The sequence below is a fragment of the Nicotiana sylvestris genome, chromosome 5, assembly GCF_000393655.2.
Source record: "Nicotiana sylvestris chromosome 5, ASM39365v2, whole genome shotgun sequence".
Taxonomy (NCBI): domain Eukaryota; kingdom Viridiplantae; phylum Streptophyta; class Magnoliopsida; order Solanales; family Solanaceae; genus Nicotiana; species Nicotiana sylvestris.
This window is the reverse complement of record NC_091061.1, coordinates 145,517,879-145,536,368: the sequence shown is the minus strand read 5'-3', so window position 1 is coordinate 145,536,368 and position 18,490 is coordinate 145,517,879. Positions and strand designations below refer to the sequence as shown.

Below are 18,490 nucleotides of genomic sequence, written 5' to 3'. Positions count from 1 at the left end.
ATTATACCTGGTATGAATAATCTTCTATCGGATGTAATGTTTATCCATAACTGGGTACCGAAGTGATAAGCTTCTTTAGGAGGCCTATTTCCAATAGAGTATTAAATAGATAAACATATTTACGATGGAGTCTCATATGGATAAACTTCTCGAGAAAACTTATTTACCACGGAATACTAAATGAATATTCATAATATAATATATTTATAACATATTAGAGTTCTTCTCATAATTATAAAAGCATACCGTGTGGGACAGCATGCAATTTACAACCACAGATTCACTCCAAGTTGTTGAAAATTGGTTCAAAGATAATTACTTCACTCTTTAGCAAGTTTGAAAATGACACACCTTCTTAGATTCCTTTTTGTTTTTTCTTTCTTATAATAATAATAATAATAATAATAATAATAATAATAATAATAATTATTATTATTATTATTATTATTATTATTATTATAACTGCACATATTTTTTAATTTATTTTGTTTATACGAAAGTGACATGGCGTCGAGTTTACGTAAATGAATTCCATCTAATATTGATCTCTCTATGATTAGGTGTCTCTTTCCTTTTCCCAAAGGCCAACTTTATGTTTCTTTCATCTTCTTACATTTCATCTTCTTACATTAATTTCATTTTATTATTACAAGGCAGTTAATCATACATAAAACTCCAACTTATAAGACTTAGACCCCTCCCCCCCCCCAAAACCCCCAACTCTAAAAAGTAAACCCCAAAGATATAATAAAATAAAAAAGATATGAAAGGAGTTAAAAGAAAATTTGAAGTCAAAGAAACTTGGTAAAGAAAAAAATATTTAACTAAAGAAGAGTAAGACCTAGGCTCCTTTTTTAGCTGAAAAGAAAATTTTAAGTTTGAGAACTCTTTTTTGGATAACTCCATGAAAAATTCGCAGTTGATATCTTTCAGATGCGTACCGGATAATTTGCTCATTATACAATAGCTCGCAAATTACATAGGAAATATAAACTGTATTAAGCAAGTCTGGTGCGATAAATTATGACCGAGGAAGTTATTGATGAGGGGAATTGATCCCAAATCTACCATGTGAGAAATTACTCACCCGAACAACTCAGTCAACTCTTCCTGGCAAGCTTGAGCACTTTGCTCGAGCACTATGAAAGTTTACAATATTACAATTATTATTAGTATCATCATTGTATAAACAAAAGTCATACCAAGTTTATTCCAAAATGCAGAAACGATTTCTTGTTTAACCAGTAATCAACTATTCAAATATCGTTTTAATCATCCGTTTTAGATCAGCCAAAGTTGCTTTTACTTGACCAGCAATAATTTTTTGTTTACAAATCTTTCTACCCCCTCATTATTTTTTTCCAACCGTAATTATGGGTCCCTATTCTGAAAAAAATTCAAAAAAACTTTTGTCGTTATAAGGAGACTAGGAAAAGGCAATACCACATTTTCACCCATATAGTTGCATATAAAAACCTTGGTATGAAAACAAGAAAGTGTCCAAAAGCCAAAACGTGGGCTGTATGGCCGACGTTTAAACTAAATTTTAGCTTTTAAGGCACAAACTTACAAATCCCAACTTGGAAATTGAACATATTTCTTTCTTTTTCAACTCTTTCATATTTACTTATCCCTCCATCTCACTTCATCTTTATCTTCCACTTGTTGGTATCTCCTCAAATTGCCAAATTGATAACAATGACTCTTCTCGACCTTCTTTCTTTTTCTATTTTATTGTATTTCCAAAATTAATTCTTCCAAGGTTTTGAATAAATAAATAGTAGGAGAAAATATAGAAAATGGTGTATCCAAGCTGTAATTTACAACATACCACACTTTTCACATTGTTTCAACACGGTGTATCGAAGCTGTTATTTTGGCCTCCACCATAGCAAAGTTGACTAGCCATTTATAGCATGAGCAGAAAAGTGAAAATCAAGAGGAAAAATTCAACTTATACATGTGTGAAACCAATTAAGCTGAAAAACTGTATAATTTATTTATTGGACCATCACTTCTATAAACCATTAAAGACTATAGTTGAATGGATATGATTAATTCATTCTTAACCGGCGATATAAGATTCGAATTTGAAAACAAAATAAATCCTAATAAAGAATATTATTTTGGTCTTTTAGGACGCGAATTAAATTAATCCAAGTCACATCATTAACATGTCATACTTCAATTTTCAATGTTGTCTCTTTAAAAAGTGAAAAACCCTAATTCAGCACCCCAGACATGTGATATTACTTCGTCGATTTTTATTTATAATATGTATATATAAATAATAAATAAAATTAAAATATTAAATATAAATATAAAAATTGATATTATTTACCGTTGCAATAATTTATTTATTTATTTACTTTGTTATATCGCTTGCAAAAATTCTTGGGTACGCAACACCCCTGGTACTCTCCATTATACTTACTTGACCCCGTAGACAAAAGGAAAAGAATAAGAAATAGTGGGGTGAAGTTAAGAAAATAGAAAGTAGGAGTAAACCCCAAATTTCAAATCAACCCAAAAGAAAAAATAAAAAAATAAAAGGAGAGGATAAGTGCCACTCCTCAATTATTTTACTACTAAGCCCAAGAAAAAAAATTCACCTTTGTGAACTTTCTTGTAAACTTCTACTAGTGTGTGAAGCAAAAGAAAATGCTGGAAACTTCAGTGTTGTTGGAGAATTCAGCTACTGCTGCTGCTGGTGGCGCCGCCGTAACTCAGGCGGTGGAGCTGAAGAATGACGGCGGCAGCGGTGGTGGTAGTGTCGGTGGAGGCTCAGAAGAGGAAGAAAGAAGCAGAGGGGAATTAGAAGGTGAAAAGAATAATATATCAGGTGGGAATCGTTGGCCACATGATGAAACTTTGGCTTTGCTCAAAATAAGGTCTCAAATGGACATTGCATTTCGTGATTCCAATCTCAAAGGCCCTCTTTGGGATGAAATTTCTAGGTACAAACAAACATCACTCTATTTAGTATATATACAATTCATATTTTGTTAATTTGTTTTGTTATATTGAGCTCAATTTTCAATAACCATCTAATTAGTTGTATTATTAGTTCATCACTTTTAGTAAACTTGCACATATTTATAGGCCTATGGTATTTTTCAATTTGCCTTGCGTTGGTAAGGGTAATTGTTTTGAATTTTATCTAGATGAGTAACTTTTTAAGTAGTGTTTCTGGTTGGTTGTTGGAATTTTTTTTAATTTGTAATTGTGGTGAAATGTGAAGTTTTGAAAGAGAAGGAACAAATGGGGAATTTTTGTTTTATTATTGGCAGGAAAATGGTTGAGCTAGGGTATAATCGAAATGCAAAGAAATGCAGGGAGAAATTTGAGAATATTTATAAGTATCACAAAAGAACAAAAGATGGTAGATCTGGTAGACAAACTGGGAAAAATTATCGATTTTTCGAGCAATTAGAGCTTTTGGACAACCAGGTTAATAGGACAGATACAACAACATCAATTTCAATGCCAGTACCAATGCCTATGCCGATGACAATGATAAAACCAGCCACTAGTGGATGTCAAGATTTCACTTATCGAAACCAAGGTTTTAATCCGGAGTTCATGTCTACGTCCACGTCTACAACCTCTTCCTCGGGTAAGGAATCCGATGGTAGTGTGAAGAAGAAAAGGAAATTGGCTGGTTATTTTGAGAGGTTGATGAAGCAAGTGTTGGACAAGCAAGAGGATTTGCAAAACAAGTTCTTGGAAGCAATAGAAAAATGCGAGAGGGATCGGATAGAGAGGGAAGAAACTTGGAAGATGCAGGAAATAGCAAGATTAAAGAAAGAAAAAGAAGCACTAGCCAATGAAAGAGCAATTTCTGCTGCCAAAGATGCAGCAGTGATTGCTTTCTTGCAGAAAATCTCAGAGCAAACCGTTCAAGTACAGTCGCCAATGAAATTATCTCATGAAAAGAAGACTGAGAATTCGTCGGTGAAAACTGTTGAAAGCCAAGAGAATGTTTTGCAGCAAGACAATGATAAGCAAGAGAACATGTTAGACAAACAAGATATAATAGACAGTGCTGGTGAGAATTCGTTTCATATGAGTTCTTGTCGATGGCCTAAAGCAGAAGTTGAAGCATTGATCAAGTTAAGAACGAACGTTGACTTGCAATATCCAGACAATGGATCACCAAAAGGGCCTCTATGGGAAGATATCTCATCTGGTATGAAAAAGCTTGGATATGATAGAAATGCCAAGAGGTGTAAAGAGAAATGGGAGAACATAAACAAGTATTATAGGAGAGTTAAAGAAAGCCAAAAGAGGAGGCCAGAAGATTCAAAAACGTGTCCTTATTTTCATCTACTGGATTCTATCTATCAAAACAAGTCCAAGAAACAATTGCTCAGTTCAGAAAATCCAGGTTCTAGTATGAAGGCTGGAGAGTTACTAATGCAAATAATGAACCAACAACAGCAGCAGCAGCAACAGTTGGAAACAGAAAATATTCACAGACAAAATGTTGAACAAAGTCAATAAAATGATGAAGAGGATGAAGAAGAGAAGAGGATGACAATAAAGTTTGATACTATCAAATAGTTCCTATAAATCCTTCTTGAGTAACTATAATGGATTGAGGAGCCAAGATTTTACTTTTTTTTTTAACTATAAATCCATTTTTGAGAAGTGGGGCAAAATCATTGGAGTTAATGTCCCTTGGAAATGTGGGTCAGATTCCATTAAGTGTGAGGAGGACTTTTATTCGGAAATTTACTTTTACTAAAAATGCACACACAAAGAAGTGGCATCTTTTTCTTTCTAGTTATGTATATTTAATCATTCAATGTTGGGTAAATAGCGTGAAAGAGGGAATAGTTTAGCTTTTGTGTGATTTAGACTATATAGCATTGTATACATTTTCTTCTCCTTTTGAGGCTTGGTTTCCCCACCATCCTCATGTGTGTAATAGTTTAAAATAGTTGATTCTGTTTGTATGAATTGATATATACTTTTGCAAGTTTGTCATATTAGGATCTTGGTAAAGATATGGAGTTACTTATATATATTGGTAGTGTACTTTTTTTAGGTACTTATTGCAACAGATTATCTGTTTTATTTTTTGAGTTACTATTTTCATTAGCATGGGGTTATCTATAGTTATCATTTAGTTAAAATAATTGTTAAAACTTCTTTTACGCTCTTAGTATATAGAAGTTAAATTCAATCAGTAATCCAAAGGAGTTGTTTTTTTTTTCCGGTGAAAAAGAAGAGATTAATGAAGCAAATTTGTTGGAAGCATGAATCGAAAAATTGTGTATGAGACGGTGGTGGTCTCTCTTTTTTTTTTTTTTTTTTGGGTAAATAATACTTGTAACATGACATTAGATATATGGTGTTCTAGGTTAGTCATAGCATGAGAAAACAATTAGGTAGCTGGGAAAGAATAAAGAAATTCTTACCCGTTTGGACATAATTTTTTTTTTTTTACTTTTCTGAAAAATGTTTTCACTTTTTTCTAGAATTAGTGTTTGGTCATGAAAATTCCAAATCCAACTTGAAATTGAATTCTGGAATTTCACGGAATGCGAAAATTTTCAAAAATCTATATTTCATAATTTTCACTCCAAATCACTCACAAAAAGTTTAAAAACAACTCTAGTTTATATCCATGTCCAAACATAATTTCAATTTTCAAATACTATTTTCAACATATTTTTTTTTCCACTTTATTTTGGAATTTCACAATTCTTATATCCAAACGCCCACTTAAGCAAATAACTTAAATATATTAAACCAAAAAAAAAAAAAAAAAAAAGAGGCAGCAAGGGGTAGAGAAGGCCTAAGCACCAATGTCCCCAATGAGAGATGTTTTCTCAGAACTTAGAACTGTCATATTCTATTTTTAGCTAAAATCCAGATGAGCATCTGCATATGATACGAAATTTGTCCTGCTGAGCGTCTTTCCCTCTTATTTTTGTCGGGAATCCTAAACCTAAGGACCCTCGTATATTAATGGTCTAATTGCAATCGCCTTTAAGTTTACTAGTAAAGAGCTAACCTCGAATAGTTCAATTATTCATACTGTAGTTTACCCTATACTTTTCACCTCCACTTTATAGAATTTTGTATTTTTGACCTCACATTCCTTCATATCATTTCCAATTTTTACCTGCAAAATTGCTCTAACGTTCTCTATACTTTCCTAAGAACTTGTTGAAGCTTGAAAATCAAGATCAGAAGATAAAATGCTCAAACTCCCCATAAGTAACTCTTGATTAGCACTCAATCAATCTACCACTAGTCAATTATGAACTGAATAATCTTTACATTTGATAATTATATAAGTTCTATAGTAGAAGACAATCACACCTTAATAATATTCCAGGCCAATCTTCTCTTCTTCTTTTTTTACACTTTCAAGGCGAAAATGGTCGAGGTTGGCCTACGATGCGTTTTATCTGAAAAGCGTATTTTTTTTCCATTTTTAAGCCTTCTTTTGACCTCCTTAAGCTCTTTCTCTCTCAAGTTGCTTTTATCGTATGTACTCAATAGATAAATCCAAGGCTAACCAACAACCATTAACTTTGTTTTGACTAAACAAAGGAATCAATCAATTTCCTGGCCTCCCTCTTATTCAGCTGTCCGTGTAATTTCTACTAATATTGAAAATCGATCAAATGACACATTGACACCAAAACTGTTTTAAAAACAACAATATAATGTCCTTAAACTGAATATTATTTCCCCTCAATCGTAGGGCTATATTGGGCTCAACCATTTTATATTGGGTGACCCATAACACGAGACTGATCCAACTATTACCTTATGGGTATGTCCAAAATCCAGTGACTGTCAAGTGTTTGTTTATTTTCCACTTCTATTTGGAAACAATTTGGTTGCAGTAACTTTGATCCAACACAAATATAAGTCAGCTTCAAATTGTCAAGCCTTGTCCCCTAGTTGAATCACTAGTCAAATGTCAATGTTTAAGGTCATCAGTGCTACAAAAAAACTAAGGAAAAAAAATAGACTACAAAATACATGTAAATATCCACAAAACAGAAGAATTGAATAGAAGTATAGGTAACATTTTCAAATTCATTTTTTTTATATAAAAAAATATTAGAAGCAAGAAGAAGGAGGAATCATGAAATATTACTTACTTCCTATGAGATGGGACAAAGTGAAAAGAAATGATAAAAGAATCGCATACAAGTAAAAAAAAATGATTAATGATATTGGTATTTAATTGGATCTTACTTGCCCATAAAAGTGATAAGTTCAGCTGCTGCCAACTACCAATTCTAGAAGCCCACCATTGTTGAAGCAATCAACCCATTCTAGAAGCCACCATTATTGAAGCCTCCATTGTTGAATGAAGAATTCAACCACCAACCACCTTCTTTAAGGCTATAAATAGAGCCTTATGTTCTACACAGAAAAATTAATCCAGAGAGATTGAAATACAATCCAGGAAAGAGATTGTAAGAACAAAAAGAGAGTTTGGTGAGGTTTTTTGTAGAGAGAAATTCTTGGTGTAAATTCTCTATAATTCTATTCTTGTGAAATAGAGTTGTTTTTCCTCCCAAATAATCTTCATATTGATCCGAGAATCACAACAAGTGGTATCAGAGCCTTCGATTCTGTGTTCATCGAGAAATATCGGAACACTGAAAATTTCAACCCGGATTTACGTTTTTCGAAAACGTGATCTTCGGTGTGTTTTGATCATTTCATTAGATTCCTTGCGTCGATACGAATTCAACGCAATTTTCCGGAGGCCAAACAAAGCTAAAACGAAGAAGTTATGGCAATTTTTTTTCTTCTGCCCAAGGAAGAAGATGATGAATAGTAACTGCCCAGTCAGCGCCATGTCATCATCCAGTCAGCATCTAGTCAGCGCCATGTCAACATCTAGTCAGCGCCACGTCAACATCCAATCAGCATCTAGTCAGCGCCCAGTCATCATAAAATTTTTAGAAATTTATGAAATAACCTCTGAAGTTACTGAAATTATAAATCTGCCCCACAAGTTCAGTATATTTTCGATTTAACCCCAAAAGTTTGGTGTAAATTTTGAAAATTTCCTGGAGGCCCTATTTTGACCCAAGAAGAGTCAATCCTACCATTTTTCACCATTCCGGACGTGTTGGTGAGTTCCGTTTGGTGAGATTCTGCTCCAAAATTTTGACCAAGCCATTTTAAAGACATAATGGAAGAGTCATCATCATCTGGAGCTATGATAAAGCTTACTGCCACAAATTACACATTGTGGAGACCTCGGATGGAAGATCTCCTCAGTTGTAAAGATTTGTTTGATCCCATAGAAGCAAAGGGTAGGAACCCCGATTCCACCAAAGAAGCAGAGTGGAAGAAATTAAACAGAAAAACTATCGGTCAAATTCGACAATGGATTGACGATAGCGTTTTTCATCATGTTGCACAAGAGACAGATGTGTATGTCCTCTAGGTGAAGTTAGAAGGGATGTATCAAGCCAAGACCGCTAGGAACAAAGCCTTGTTGATGAGGCGTTTGGTAAATTTGAAGTTAAAGCACGGAACTTCAGTTGTCGAGCATACCAGTGAGTTTGAGCTTGATAAATCAATTATCGTCTGTTGACATGCCGCTCGGGGATGAGATGCAAGCCCTACTACTTCTTAGTTCTCTTCCTGATAGCTGGGAGACGCTGGTAGTCTCTCTCAGTAATTCAGCTCCTAGTGGAAATCTGACCATGTCTATGGTTAAAGATGCCTTATTTAATGAAGAAGCCAGAAGAAAGGACATCAATCATGGTGAGTCACATGCCCTTATTACAGAAAGAGGGAGACAACAAGATAGAAGTCAAGATAAGAGGAGAGGCAGAAGCAAGAGTAGGGGAAAATCCACAGATGGTAGGAAGTCATCATATGCGTGCTACCACTGTGGAATAAAGGGCCATTTAAAGAAGAACTGCAGAAAATTGCATAAGGAGAAGGAGCAGTTGAAGCAGAAGGATGGAGATGCATTAGTCACTACCCACGGAGAGGTAGCCATTTGTTCCATCCAAGAAGAGACATGCCTTCACGTCTCAAGTCAAGAAGAAAATGAATGGGTGGTAGATACTGCAGCATCATACCACGCCACATCCCGAAAAGATTTCTTCACAACATACAAAGCAGGAGATTTTGGAGTAGTGAAAATGGGGAACACTTCTTCCTGTGAGATAGTTGGAATTGGTGATATCAAAATACAAACAAATATCGGGAGTACAATGATATTGAAGGATGTCCGTCATGTGCCAGATCTTCGTCTAAACCTAATATCAGGTATAGCTCTTGACAAACAGGGCTATGAAAGTTATTTCGGAAAAGGCACATGGAAATTGCTGAAAGGGGTTATGATTCTCGCTTGAGGACATATTTGTGGCAACTTATATAAAACTCATGTGAAGGTATGTTCAGACAGCCTCAATGTTATGGAAAAAGAGGCGTCTCAAAACCTGTGGCACCAGAGACTCGGTCACATGAGTGAAAAGGGGATATCAATTCTAACGAAAAAGCAGCTTATCAGAATGGACAAGAAGGCTACTTTAGACCCTTGTAATCATTGCTTATTCGGAAAGCAACATAAAGTCTCTTTTACATTTTCTTCAACCAGAAAATCAGAGTTACTCAGTCTGGTACACTCTGATATTTGTGGTCCCATGGAGGAGAAGTCACTTGGCGGCAATAGGTATTTTCTGACTTTCATTGATGATGCTTCTCGAAAGGTGTGGGTGTACTTCTTAAAGACAAAGGACCAGGCTTTTGATTATTTCAAGATATTTCATGCCATGGTAGAGCGTGAAACGGGAAAGAAATTAAAATGCCTTCGCTCAGATAATGGAGGCGAGTATACTTCCAAGGAGTTCGATTCCTATTGCAAGAGACAAGGGATTCGACATGAAAAGACGGTCCCACGCACCCCACAACACAATGGAGTAGCCAAGAGAATGAACCGGACAATTATGGAAAGAGTCAGAAGTATGATCAATATGGAAAAGCTGCCTAAGCCATTCTGGGGAGAAGCTGTTCGCGCCGCCTGCTACCTAATCAACCGGTCACCATCAGCCCCGTTGAATTTTGAGGTTCCAGAGAAAATATGGTCTGGTAAGAATCCCTCATATTCTCACTTAAGGGTATTCGGTTGTTTAGCACATGCACATGTATCCAAGGAGCTCAGGAAGAAGCTTGATGGTAGAACTATACCATGTATCTTCATAGGCTATGGAGATGAAGAATTTGGGTATAGATTATGGGATCCAATACAGAAGACGGTGATCAGAAGTAGGGATGTTGTATTCCACGAAAACCAGACAATTGAAGACATTGAAAAGCCCACAATGTCTTATGAAAGAGGTTCCAGTGCCCAAAAAGTTGGTCCAGATCCACTACCATTGCAGTTTGACACAAATAGCATGGGGGAGCATGAAGCAGTACCAGAAGCAGAACAGGAGGATGTTTGGCAGGGGGAGGCACAAACCCCTCAGGAAACTACAGAACCATCACATGGGAACGATGATGGTACACCTCCTGAAGCTAATAATCAACAACCTCGTCGATCTGAACGAGGTCAGATTCCATCAACTCGATACCCAGAAACCGAGTATATTCTACTTTCTGAAGATGGAGAACCAGAGAGTTTCCATGAAGCTATATCTCATAAGGATAAAGAAAAATGGCTGCAAGCAATGACCGAAGAGATGAACTCTTTACAGAAAAATAACACTTATGAGATTGTGAAACTTCCACAAGGAAAGAAGGTACTGAAGAGTAAATGGGTATTCAAGCTCAAGAAAGATGGCAGCGGAAAGGTGGTGAAGCACAAAGCCCGGTTAGTAGTCAAAGGATTCCTACAGGGAATTGACTTTGATGAAATATTTTCACCAATTGTAAAATTGACTTCAATCCGCATCATCCTTGGATTGGTAGCCAGTTTGAATTTGGAGCTTGAACAAATGGATGTCAAGACAGCATTTCTTCATGGTGATCTAAATGAAGAAATCTATATGGAGCAGCCGGAAGGTTTTGAGGTTTCAGGAAAAGAAAACCTCGTCTATAAGCTTACGAAAAGTTTATATGGCCTAAAGCAAGCACCGAGGCAGTGGTACAAAAAGTTTGACTCATTTATGGTAAGTCAAGGATATAAAAGGACTGTTGCAGATCAGTGTTGTAGACACGTGATTTTTGACCCTCCCCGAGAATTTTCATATTTTTAGCGTGAATATTTGAAATTGGGTCTAATATAGCTATTTTAACTATTTTACTTTATTTCGTCGCAAAAGAAAAATTACAAAAAATATATATATGAATTTTAGTTTATATATTTCTCATAAACTTGAAAAAATACAAAAAATCTGTACCTTAATTTTGTACTTTATATAATTTCGAAAATTACCAAAAAATATAGTTCTATTAATGTTTTGTAGTCATTTTAATTTTTGAAAAAATACAAAAATATTACTTTATATTTTTTATTTATATAAAAACGAAAATTACAAAAAAAATAGTTTTATTAATATTTTGTAGCTATTTTAATCTTGAAAAATATTTAAAAAAATATAGTTTTGTTTTAAATATTAGTCTTTTGGTAGTTATTTTGCTTACATAGGAGTAGTTGAGCAATGTCGTGTTCTTAATCTCGGGTCCGGGCAAAAGAATAATATTCGAGTTCAAACTACCCATTTTTAGGCCTAATTTTTGGGCCTAGCCCATAATAATCCGAGTCCACCACACATGGGGGACACGCGTGGGGAACACGGACAGAACACGACACACGGGGAACCCCACCACGCGTGGGGGACACAAGTCTTGAACCCCACCACGCATGAGGGTCCATTTTTCTTGGCAAAGGTTACAAAATGCACGGGGAAAACAGATTTTTGGTGGACGGACTTTAAAAAAAAATGGGACACTATTCATCCTCTTCTTCCTCAAAGAAGAAGAACAAAAACCCTAACGGAACCCTACCCAAACCAACCAGTCCCACACCCTCACGACCACCATCAACCACCCACCATCCCTCACGAACCAGCAGCAACGCGGAACCCCCATAACTGGCCGGAAACGAAACCAGACAACCCGTAACCATCGTCACTCTTCCTCCTCCTAGCTCCATCATCCCGTCACCATAACCAGCCCCAACTCCATCACCATCTTGTCCAAACGCCACCACCTAACATCCCGTCAAACAACCTACTCCTCACGTCCAGCGACCATCCAAACTACCAGCCCACGACCACCTGCTGAACCAGCAAAATCCAGCGAACACCTCCGTGAAACCACCATAGTCAGCCTCATCACCCTCGTCCCCAGGTGCTCGTCGCAGCTGCTTCTGCGTCACCTTCCCGTCTTAACCAAAAACCAGTCGCACCACCCTATCTCCCCAGCCATCGAGCTCCTGCTCGTCGTCATTTTCCAGTCGACGACCAAACAACCCAGCTCATTCACCATCGTCGTCACTGCCCCCTCAACCTTACTGTCGCCACCAGCTTCACCATCCTCCGTCAAACCTCCATTACTGCCTTATCGCTCACCAAACCTCCAGCTCAACCTCACGCCACAACCAGCCTCCCCGTTGTTTCCTCGCGCCCAACAGTGGATCAAACGACCACTGAACTCCGACTTTGCCAAACGACCCTCAATCGGCACTCCGTCGAACCCAGCCCTTAAAAGTAACGAGCGTCCAAATGACCATCTGGAAAAACCAGTAGCAGCCATGACTCGTTTTCAGTCCGTTCGTGTTCGAGTTTCTGGCGCGAGCTATTCCGTCCGAGCTTTGATGATCTTTTCTATGGTTTTCCGTTCGAGGTTATCCGTTGAGGTCGATGTTGAGGGCTGGTCCATGGCTCTGTCCGTCCCTGTTTGTTCAGGTTAGTAAACCTCAAGTATTAGATAAGGAAATGTTACGTTAAATGTTCGAAGATGCAATATAGAAATTGGTATGATAATTTTCTGCTTATGTGTTCACCGTATGCATTTTTGTTCATTTTGCGTTATGTTATTCTTGTTTATTTGATGTCATTTAATTAAGTTGGGTTAGTTGTACTATGACACAAGTTTGACGTTAATTTGTTCGTCCCTTCCTTTGCTTAGTTCATTCGGACAAAATTAGTATTAGTACCTATTGTTACTACTTCCGAAACACTCATTCGCTAAACTTCCTTTATTAAACTTTTGACAAGTTATGGGATTTTAGTTGTAAAGAGGTTGTAAGGTTTGGTATTGTTAAAGGTATTAAAAATGGCATCTTTTAAATAATAAAAATGAGACGAGCCTCGCCAAATAAAAACACAATTTGCGGGGCCCTCAATAATTGGTCATAATAAATACTTAGATTCCGGGACGGGCCGTTTAGCAAATTTCACGGCCCAACCCAAAATAATGATACGCTAGTCGCTTTAGGCGCGTATTTAATAATGTTATCTCCCTAAACGCGGGTGCACATTTATGTGACCCAAATCCAAATCTCAACGGAATCGAAATGTGTCTCTAATCACGGGTATATTAATTGTGGCGTGGTCTGAGATGCATTTCCATGACGTTGCAAATTCCTTTTTTTTTTAAAATATGAATGAGACGAGCCTCGACAAACAAGAGATGCACAAGCTGCGGGGCCCTCTAAATGTATATATTAAAATACTTAGAATTCGGGACAGGTCGTTTAGCGAATTTCACGGCCCTTCCCAAAATAACAATATGATAGTTGCTTTAGGCGCGTATTTAATAATGTTATTCTCCCTAACTCGGGTGCACATTTATGTGACCCAAATCCAAATCTCAACGGAGTCGAAATGTGTCTCTAATCATGGGTACATTGATTGTGGCGTGGTCTGTGATGCATTTCCATGACGTTGCAAATTCCTTTTAAAAATAATGAATGAGACGAGCCTCGACCAACAAAAATGCACAAGCTGCGGGGCCCTCTAAATGTATATATTAAAATACTTAGAATTCGGGACAAGCCGTTTAGCGAATTTCACGGTCTTTCCCCAAAATAACAATATGCTAGTTGCTTTAGGCGCGTATTTAATAATTTATTTTCCTTAACTCGGGTGCACATTTATGTGACCCAAATCCAAATCTCAACCGAGTCGAGATATGTCAACAACCGCGTGTGCATTGATGTAACGTGGTTCGAGATATGTTTTCACGATGTTGCAATTCCTTGTAAAAAAATAATAATAATAATTATGAAAGCGGTAAGAGGTTAAAATTTGCACATAAGTTCATATTTGTATAAAATCAGATAATCAAGCCGAATATAACAGTTGAGCGACCGTGCTAGAACCACGGAACTCGGGAATGCCTAACACCTTCTCCCGGGTTAACAGAATTCCTTATCCAGATTTCTGGTACGCAGACTGTAATATGGAGTCATTCTTTTCCTCGATTCGGGATTAAAATTGGTGACTTGGGACACCCTAAATCTCCCAAGTGGCGACTCTGAAATAAATAAATAAATCCCGTTTCGATTGTCCTTTAATTGGAAAAAACTCCCTTGTACCCTCTCGGGTGCGGAAAAAAGAGGTGTGACAAGTGTGTTTACATTCAGAGATTTTCGGATGGAAATTTTGTTGTACTTCTACTTTATGTAGATGACATGTTGATCGTCGGACAAGATGCAACAAAAATTAGACAGTTGAAGAAAGAACTCTCTAAGTCCTTTGAAATGAAAGACTTAGGTCCAGCTCAGCATATTTTGGGATTGCAGATAACTCGAGATAGGAGAAACAAGAAGTTATGGCTATCTCAAGAAAATTATATTGAACGGGTGATCAAACGGTTCAATATGAGTAATGCCAAACCGGCAGGTGCTCCTTTGGCAAATCACTTCAAGTTGATCAAGAGTTTGTGCCCCTCATCCAAGAAAGAGATTGAGGAGATGTCTACAATTCCATATTCTTCAGCAGTTGGAAGTCTGATGTATGACATGGTTTGCACGAGGCCAGATATCGCACATGCGGTAGGTGTGGTAAGTCGTTTTCTTTCTATCCCTGGAAAGAAACATTGGGAGGCAGTTAAGTGGATTTTCAGGTATCTTAAAGGTACTTCAAAATCAAGTCTGTGCTTTGGGGGAGCTGATCCAGTCTTGGAAGGCTATACAGATTCAGATATGGCCGGAGATCCTGATGGAAGAAAATCAACCTCAGGATATGTTTATACTTTTGCAGGGGGAGCTGTGTCATGGCAGTCAAGATTGCAGAAGTGTGTTGCACTATCCACAACTGAAGCAGAGTATATTGCTGTAGCGGAAGCTGGAAAAGAAATGTTGTGGCTAAAGCGGTTTCTCCAAGAACTAGGGATAAATCAAACAGAGTATAAGATACATTGTGATAGTCAAAGTGCAATTGATTTAAGCAAAAACTCAATGTATCATTCTCGGACAAAGCACATCGACATTCGCTATCACTGGATACGCGAGGTGATGAATCAACAACTGTTGAAACTAGTGAAGATCCATACGAAGGAGAATCCAGCAGACATGTTAACAAAGGTGGTCACTCAAGAAAAGTTAGAGCTGTGCAAATACTAGCCGTGTTGGAATGCAGCTGAAGGGGGAGAATTGATAAGTTCAGCTGCTGCCAACTACCAATCTAGAAGCCCACCATTGTTGAAGCAATCAACCCATTCTAGAAGCCACCATTATTGAAGCCTCCATTGTTGAATGAAGAATTCAACCACCAACCACCTTCTTTAAGGCTATAAATAGAGCCTTATGTTTTACACAGAAAAATCAATCCAGAGAGATTGAAATACAATCCAGGAAGAGATTGTAAGAACAAAAAGAGAGTTTGGTGAGGTTTTTGTAGAGAGAAATTCTTGGTGTAAATTCTCTATAATTCTATTCTTGTGAAATAGAGTTGTTTTTCCTCCCAAATAATCTTCATATTGATCCGAGAATCACAGCAAAAAGAAAGGGCAGAGAAAGGTGAGTTCTGTATTTATATGGATAACTTTGTTTCTTTTAACATGTATTTATATGGATAACTCGTTAATTTACAACTTGCACATGCACACCGGAGTAAACAATCCGGTCGAATTGTAATATTTTCCAATGTGATTAATTGATTTGTCAAATAATTAAAGTCTAATCGTAATGTAATCTTCCCATTGCCATGGAATGGTAAAATACTTTTCTTTTCTCAGAAGTCGACCAAGGAACGTTTGGTTAATATTTCTAATAGTCATTTTTTCATTTTAATATGGATTCATTATTTTAGGACTAAGATTTACCTTATTTGCCTTTACAATTTAATTTTTTTTCAATATCAGTATATTTTTATCTAGCAAGTAACCTAACTTATATTTTAGTATTATTAATTTTATTTTTATTCATGGATATCTATAGTTTTTATTTATCTGACCTGACCTAATAGCATAAAAATTCTTTTATACTATCTTACTTTAATGGTAATACTTTAGTATTGATTCGAATGGTTAACGTTTTTTAACAAATACCTATTATTCCATCTGTCTCAATTTATATGAAAGCATGATGTTTAAGAAATAAAGGAACACTTTTGAATATGATCTAAAATAAACCATATAAATTTGTATAGTTAGAAATCAGGGGAAAAAATTACTCTTAAAATTTTCACCACTTCCCTGCAAAAGTTACAAATTCTTCCGAATCCAATACAGCATGGACCCCACATTTCCCTACCGTTGCACCAATAAGCAGAAATATCAGTATCAAATTATACCTAGATATTCTAACTATCCCTCACATGCCCTACCTCAGTATACTCTCTCACCCCCACACCATTTAACTCCAAAATCCCCATTTCTCTTTTTTAACTCTTCCAAAGCTTCTTCTCCACACTCTCCAATGGCGGAATACGACGCCGTAACCACCACCAACCACCACCCAAATCTCATCCAAAAAGAAACAGCTCTACAAGCTATCAACACCATAATCCAACTCCATTTCGAAAAAACCCTCGAGAAAAAAAGAGCCGTAGACTTACAAAAAAAAGAACTTTGGAGAATGTTTCAGCTGTTCTTCCTTTTCTTGGCTTTAGTCTTTTTGGGTCAAGCTCTTTCCCCTAAGCTCCAATGCCGCCATTGTTGGATACCCATTGGGCTTCTTTCTTTAGCCCATCTGATTTTTTATGTATCTGTGGCTCAAACTTTGAGATGCATTAATGGGTTTAAGTACCAAAGGAGATGTCATAAGCTGACATTGGGTTTGGCTACTGAAAGGCTAAGGCAATTGAAGATGAGAATTGGGAATGGTGGGGTTGAGGAAATTGGGGATGAATTTGAGATACATTATCAAGAACCACCAGAGAGTTATTTTGGTAAGTTTAAGAGGAATTGGGCTTTGCATTTTGGGTTCTTGATTTTCATTTATGGGTTCATGGTTTCTTCCTCTGTTGTAATCCTTTGTTTCTAATTAGGAGTGAACTCCACTCAATTATCTAGAGTTTGGTTGAGGGGTAGATTGTGGAAATTTTGGTTAGGGTGGGGCGGAACAATTTTGAGAATTAATGGAAAATATTCTTGCATCTTTTACAAAATTGATTGAAGTTTTATGGTTTTGATTCTTTTGGCCTGTTTATCAAAACTGTGGATGTGCGTGCTATATATAATATATGTGGACGTGTACAGTTTTGTTTTGTATGCTTGTATTACTAGATTTCTATCGTGCCATCTAGTCTAGGGTAGTAAAATACCTAGGGGCCATTTGGTAGGAGGTATATGAATAGTGTTGAATATAATGTATTAATAATGTTGGGATTAGTTATGCTGAGATTATTTCTTACAATTATTTGGTTTGGTGCATTAAAGCATGCATAATTTTTTTAAAAATGGCTGAATACATATGGAGACACTTAAAATTGACACGATTTTTCTTTTAGACACCTAAACTCAAGGGTGTTCCTATTGAGCACTTATACTACTTCGAAACCTATTCCAATTAAGCACTTCTTGCTGAGTTGACACATAAAGTTAGTTTCACCCGATATAGGCGCGTGAAGACCCAAAAAATAGATTTTTTTTTAATTTCCTTCTTCTACTCCCTCAAAAACAAAACAGATCTGCCAGTTGTCTCTTCACTGTCGGAATCCGGCGAGAGAAACCGGCAGCCTCATCCTCCCCAAAAAACCAACGAGCCCCCCTCTTCTTCTTCAACTCTAAGAAACCAGCCGCACCCCATCTCCTCATCTCCAGCCGCCGCCGCAACAAACCAGGCTGCTCTAAGAGATTTCTGACCACCACGCTGCCGCTGGACTTCATCGCCGGAGGCTAACAACCCATCTGCAAGACCATAGCCGCCAGAACTCCAACCCAGCCGCCTCTTCATCTTGCTCAGGTCATCGCTAGCCGGAGAGAAGCAACCACACCCCCTTCTTTCTCTCCACCATTGATTAAAACTGAAATGAAAAAGGATGAAATTGTTGAAATTTTGTTGCACTGATTTGGGTATCAAGACGCGTTCTATTCCGTGGATTATTCCGTCCGGTTTAATGATATCATCTGGGCGAGTGAGAATCATGTGGAA

At 37.0% G+C, this 18,490-nt stretch overlaps 2 protein-coding genes across 2 annotated transcripts; both read left to right on the top strand.

The window, feature by feature from the left end:
* The first annotated feature begins 2,483 nt into the window (after positions 1-2,483).
* LOC104217864 (trihelix transcription factor DF1-like) lies at positions 2,484-5,025 on the top strand. The gene is made up of 2 exons (XM_009768193.2): positions 2,484-2,957; positions 3,291-5,025. The coding sequence occupies exons 1-2, from the start codon at positions 2,662-2,664 to the stop codon at positions 4,501-4,503; spliced, it is 1,509 nt and encodes a 502-aa protein (XP_009766495.1). The 5' UTR covers positions 2,484-2,661; the 3' UTR covers positions 4,504-5,025.
* An 11,561-nt stretch (positions 5,026-16,586) lies between these two features.
* Positions 16,587-17,504, top strand: LOC104233094 (uncharacterized). Its single transcript, XM_009786398.2, has one exon. The coding sequence runs from the start codon at positions 16,628-16,630 to the stop codon at positions 17,378-17,380; it is 753 nt and encodes a 250-aa protein (XP_009784700.1). The 5' UTR covers positions 16,587-16,627; the 3' UTR covers positions 17,381-17,504.
* Positions 17,505-18,490: the final 986 nt, after the last annotated feature.

What these genes read in the sequence shown, in the direction of transcription:
- LOC104217864 (XM_009768193.2), top strand. Translation starts at nt 2,662, where the DNA reads ATGCTGGAAACTTCAGTGTTGTTGGAGAATTCAGCTACTGCTGCTGCT. An exon ending in CTTTGGGATGAAATTTCTAG is followed by an intron (nt 2,958 to 3,290) that starts GTACAAACAAAC and finishes TATTATTGGCAG; the next exon opens with GAAAATGGTTGAGCTAGGGT.
- LOC104233094 (XM_009786398.2), top strand. Translation starts at nt 16,628, where the DNA reads ATGGACCCCACATTTCCCTACCGTTGCACCAATAAGCAGAAATATCAG.